The sequence below is a fragment of the Gadus chalcogrammus genome, chromosome 7 (assembly GCF_026213295.1).
Source record: "Gadus chalcogrammus isolate NIFS_2021 chromosome 7, NIFS_Gcha_1.0, whole genome shotgun sequence".
Lineage (NCBI taxonomy): Eukaryota > Metazoa > Chordata > Actinopteri > Gadiformes > Gadidae > Gadus > Gadus chalcogrammus.
In genome coordinates, this window is record NC_079418.1 from 12,789,693 (window position 1) to 12,795,692 (window position 6,000).

Genomic DNA, 6,000 nt, shown 5'->3' on the forward strand with positions numbered 1-6,000 from the left:
TCCACTCCCAACTGTGGCACCAGAGAAACGATGATGTTGGGTGAGTGGGAGTTTGTAAAGCTATATCTATGTGCTTGATTCATTATATCTGATCCAATTTGGGACACCAAAGACTTGTTTTTTTCAATTAAATGGAATCAGAGTTAGAGTTGACTCAGAGTAAGAGTTGACTCTAACTCTGATTTCAGCTACAACTCAATGTACGTAACCATCAAATCGTGTGCTGAACAGTTCAAAGCAACAGCCCTGCATCTGCCAAACCAAGCGCTTGACCACGATGTTTGCTGAATGAATTGAATGGTAACACAGGCTTTAGCTGCAGCCGGCGCCATGACGTCACAAACAAAGGATAATGTGGAAAATCAAAGACTACAGGAAATAAATGAGGAGAACCAGAAAAATTGATTGATAGATTGTCTGAAGTATTTGCAGATAATAATTTGAATTGTACAGCCCTGAGGTGAAGGAATGTATTTCCTTTTGCTTTGTTTAACAGTCATTTAACCCCTCCACCGCGGTTCCATTAACTCCCTATGCAACAGAAACCATTCAGGATAACCAATTACATGTTTGGCCTTTGAAGCAACTTGGTGTTTTAATACAGGTTTTAAATCTGTGACCAAAGCCTTGCAGCATGGCATTTGAGAAGAAGGGAAGGGCAAAGGTATTGGATTAACGTTGTGATTGGCTGGACAAGGGCAGGGGAAAGGATCACTATTATTGGCTTCCCTTGGGGGCACGCTGTAAACAGAGCAATACACGGAATAAGAGAAATATGCAAAGGTTTATCATCAAGGTGTGTTGTCTGTAAGGATCGTTCCAGAATCCCCTCCTGTAATAAAATACACCTGGGGCTAGAAATGTCACGGGGCTAGGCTGTACCAGTCTCAGCTGAAAAGGTACTGGGTTTGATTCCCAATGTCAAAAGCCTTACCGGTAGGCATCCTGTGGTTAGAATTCCCGGGCCACGTCAATCATAAACAGCCCAAACTGGGTAGAATAAGGAGTCATACGAACTTATAACAATTATGGTCATATATTTGGGTTATAACTGTACAATAACATACAAACAATCATACAACAAACAATAAAACATGAGAAACAATGATCCAACGGATGGGAAATCCAGCTGAAGTCCAACGCAATGTCTAATGCAAGGACTTCTTATACTGTGGCAAAAGTCTTTAGAAATGCTGAGATCAGCTCTGCTCAACACATCATGAAAAATCGATCATGTTGTTTCCCCTTGATCATGTAAGCTCTGTCTCCTATTCCTTGAATTGTCTAGCCACTCTACTTGCTCCTGGCGTTATCTCACGTTAACCTTTGTGCCTGGGGTATACCGGGCACGGGGGAGCAGAGATCCACTTATGTATTCATTTTCCTTGATGAGACTACAGGAAACTCTGTCCTTAGGTAAACATTATTTGATTTGATCATTGAAAATTATAATGAGGGGTCTCATAGTGGTGACTTCTCAGTTGGATCCTTTGACCACCCATAGGATGTCAGCGAAAAGGCATCATCAACAAATGGCAGTTGCAGAAACAGAAACATTATGAACACATCATTTTCCCATTACAATCCCCAAGCAGGTCTACTTGCTCTTCAGTGGCATGTTTCTGAATCAAATGGGAGAAGCAGCTGCTACAGGGTTATTAGTGACACACAGCACATATGTGTGAAATAATGTTACACACAGAGGAACCAACTTGTGGATTTGAGATGGCAGATAACAATGAATATAGATGAGTGCTGATGAATGGCTGAAATATACATGCATAACAGAGGGACTTGGTCCTGGGTCGTTTCTGGTTCTAGGGAGATATTGTTGATGGAAACTGTCAACATTTCCACATGCGAGATCCGAAAAGTGGATAGAAATAGCTTTATCTCTAAGGGGACATGAGAAAGCGGATGAAAATAAACCAAAAAATCTGCATCCAAAAAAACTAAACTCTTGATTCTTGAATATAATGTACTATCTATACTTATTGAGGTCGACTGGATTATTTGAAGTCATAAAACAGGTTTGTCTCAAGTCAAGAGCAATCTAGTTTTGATTAATAGTATATATATATGACACACTCTGATTGGGTTTTACATGGTATCTTCAAAAAGGCTGTTGAATATTTTACGTTTAAAAATAAAGATTTGAACATATTAATTCAAATAAATGACTAAGACATCTGTGGAATGCTGTAGCATAGCCCTGCACCCAGAGATTGGTCCTTTCCTGAACAGTCAGGCTTGGTTTGGTGTCAAACAGCCTTAGGAGCACTGCAGGGTGGTTGACACTTGGTATGTCTGCCTCTTCATCCTCCTCCTCATCTCCCGAATCATCTGAGAGACGGCCAGAGGGTAACAGCAGCAGACCGTGACCCAGTCATCACAGATGCTTCCCTGTGTACCCCAAATGAAATACACACACACACACGCGCACACACACACACACACACACACACACACACACACACACCACACACACACACACACACACACACACACACACAGACACACACACACCACACACACACACACACACACACACACACACACACACACACACACACACACACATTTTTAGCTTCACTACTTTAATCAATAGTTGACAATCATGACCCTATTTTACAGGCTTTAAAAATATCGCTGTTTGAAAATTAACCTGATATTTATTATCCATCGCTGACTTTAAGAATGTCCCGGAAACCCAGTGAATTTCAGAGCCCTGATAATACCTTATGTCTACTTCTACTACTACTATTACTCCTACTACTACTACTACTACTGCCGCATAAGCAACAGAAAAATAAAGCTAGATTTCCTCAAAGGAATTATATATCCAATTGAAAACTATTTATCATTTTCCATTTGATTCCAAAATGTAGGCCCTTTACGAGAAATATTACATATACATATATATATATATATGTTCATACATATATATATATGATATATATATATATATATATATACACACACATATCATGTACGCATCATCATATATATATATATTTGCAAACATGAGGGTACACACACACACACAGGCACACATGCGCATCTGCAAACGCACACCCACACACCCACACCCACCCACCCGTATCTTGTATCTCTCCCGGATCCCCACGCGCAGAGCGAGGGCGGACCCAGGCAGCATTGGGAGGCAGAGGGTCTCCCCGTACTGGTGGGCCACGCTCATGCCCAGACAGCAGGGGGCTACGGCCCCCAGCACGCCTGCAGGCACACAAGGGGCTGTGGTTACTGAGAGGGACGGGGCGGGTACAGGACCACCACGACCACAACAACAGCCGCCACAACGACCCAACAGTAGTGACCAAAACAACTGTTCAACACCATGTTGGGACGATCACCAGAGCCATCTAATGGACGACGCACTGATAGTCTTTGCCTCTTTTTATTTACATGATAACATCAGTCAATTAAATGGGCCAGAAAATACATTGACTTACAATTAACGAATTTCAAAGAAGGCAAGCCCCCATTAATCACACAGACACACACATGCAAACACAAACATGGTGCTGTGTTAGTTAGGAAGAGCATTGTCCCCCACGACCCCCACACACACACACACAAACAGTGTTGTGCGAGTTAGGAAGACCATTACACACACACACAAACAGTGTTGTGCGAGTTAGGAAGACCATTACACACACACACAAACAGTGTTGTCCGAGTTAGGAAGACAATTACACACACACACATACATACACACACCCAATGTTGTGCTGGTTAGTAAGACGATTACACACACGCGCACGCGCACATACACACACACACACACACACAGCCTGTGCAGGTTAGGAAGACCATTGGACAGGAGCATCTGCTCAGACTGCCGGGCCTAGAGGTCTGGGGGAGACGAACCGTGTTAAAAGGGAGGTTCAGGTGATGGATCGAGTGAGTCTGTGTGCATGTTTGTGTGTGTGTGTGTGTGTGTGTGTGTGTGTGTGTGTGTGTGTGTGTGTGTGTGTGTGTGTGTGTGTGTGTGTGTGTGTGTGCGTGGTCCCTACATGTGGTCCCATCTCCAGAAATGTCAAAAAGTCCAGTGCTCCAGTCGCCGCCTGTCTGTGTGATGGTGGTCACGGTTGTCGTGGTGACGCCGAGCCCAGGCTGAGTGAGCACGGGTTCCATCGCCATGGACACCTGCCCCGAGTGCCAATTACCTTGGCCGCGTGCGGCGCAGCACCACTCGTAGTCCTCCCCGCTCGCGCCTCTGTCTTTGATGGGGAGACGGTCTGCTCTGGAATGAGAGAGCAATGCAGAGTGGGTGTTTCAGCAGCTGCACCGACACAACCAACAGTCGTCAATCTCTATGGTATAAATGTCTATTTTCAATCTTTTTTTAAAGAGACATCAAATCATGTAGGCCTTATAAAAATGGTTGTTGTTTATTGTAGCCCTTTTCAGTTGTATATAGGAGCAGGATTAATATGAGTCTATGCAAGAATGCATAGGCTTCTGTACATCTACATAGATGGTGTAGAATGTTGGCCAGTATTAATACCATTATCGGATTTTACAGGACCGTTAGTTCTGACCGAATAACTTGATTTGAAAAAAAGGCATTCCATGAGTGCTGCTAGAGTATAAGAGCACAGACAGACAGACAGAAGATCAGCTGTTACCTTGTTGGAATAACACATGCCAACAATCTGACTTTGAACCCCCTTATTTCACTCCTTGCCCAATACATAAAAAAATATGCAGATAAATGACATGATATGCAGAACTACACAAAGTGTGCAGGAAAATGCTTGTGTTGCTTGGCAACCGTCCAGTTCTGGAACTATTTGTGCGGACAGAGCAAAAAACATGATTTAATAAATAAAGAGGTCACAATTTGTTTTGTCGCTTATTACTGTTAACTAATAAATGGTGCTTGTAGAACTGTTGTATGAAAGCATGAGAGTGGTTGTAGTGGTTGCAGTGCTGGGAGTGCAGTCCTAATGAACATCAGCACGGCTGGGATTATCTTAAGCACTCGGCCCGCAGCCTCGTACCTACCAACGAATCAGACGTGACGATATTCTGTATAAAAACACTCCCTCTAGCGGGATATTGCTTAGAAGCTGTGCAATACCATCTTGTCTACTGGGTTTATTTACCCTATTTAAATCGATGAAGACATTCCTCTTGAGGAACAATACGTTCCTATCAATTCACTACCACTGCAACAATAACTCTAGACTTGAACAGTGCAATAAATGTTTTGTCAGGAAATGTTGCATTTTGATTCAGAGTTTAATATTGTCATAACATGGTACCAATTATGAAGAATAACAATAATTGACAGTAACCAATAGAAAAAAAAAGAACATAAAATATATATAAATATAAGAGAGAGAGAGATAGAGACAGAGACAGAGAGACTTACGTCTGTATGACAGTCCTCTGGTCCATGACTGGAAGCTCGTCCCCCTGCCAGGGGCTTATCTGTATGTGTTAGAATGTCATTTAAAATGTGTGTTTGCCTGTGAGCGTTTTTTTTGTTTTGTTTTTGTTGGTCTCCCCACGTTCAATCGGAGTGTATGAGTAAACACGTGTGTGTGTGTGTGTGTGTGTGTGTGTGTGTGTGTGTGTGTGTGTGTGTGTGTGTGTGTGTGTGTGTGTGTGTGTGTGTGTGTGTGTGTGTGTGTGTGTGTGTGTGTGGCAAGCCAGGACGCGAGGAGGGGTTAGTGTAACAGGGAGTGAGACAAAATAGGACGGGTGTGGGTGTGTGTGTGTGTGTGTGTGTGTGTGTGTGTGTGTGTGTGTGTGTGTGTGTGTGTGTGTGTGTGTGTGTGTGTGGTTAGCGGTAGTAGGGAGAACTCCCCACCGAGGTGGTTTGTGACGGGGGAGATAAAGCGGTCGTGTGACGGCTGAGAAGGGCTGTTCTGTGGAGATAAACACTTCCCCACGCCGCCGCCACAGCGACGCATGCCGACGCGCTGACGCAAGAGGAAGCCTGCATGTACCAGCCTGTTGTCCCGAGGAGCA

At 43.6% G+C, this 6,000-nt stretch overlaps 1 protein-coding gene across 2 annotated transcripts; it reads right to left on the reverse strand.

Annotated features, from left to right (window-relative positions):
• Window positions 1-583: 583 nt before the first annotated feature.
• On the reverse strand, window positions 584-5,741 carry plac8l1 (PLAC8 like 1). Of its 2 annotated transcripts, none has more exons than XM_056594497.1 (4): window positions 5,399-5,741; window positions 4,188-4,264; window positions 3,098-3,234; window positions 584-2,403 (listed from the first exon to the last, which is right to left on the reverse strand). In XM_056594497.1, the coding sequence occupies exons 1-4, from the start codon at window positions 5,422-5,424 to the stop codon at window positions 2,272-2,274; spliced, it is 372 nt and encodes a 123-aa protein (XP_056450472.1). In that variant the 5' UTR covers window positions 5,425-5,741; the 3' UTR covers window positions 584-2,271. The 2 variants fall into 2 exon arrangements, with proteins under 2 accessions (XP_056450472.1, XP_056450471.1); XM_056594496.1 differs by having other exon boundaries at window positions 586-2,403; window positions 4,035-4,264; window positions 5,399-5,737.
• Between the last annotated feature and the right edge of the window lie 259 nt (window positions 5,742-6,000).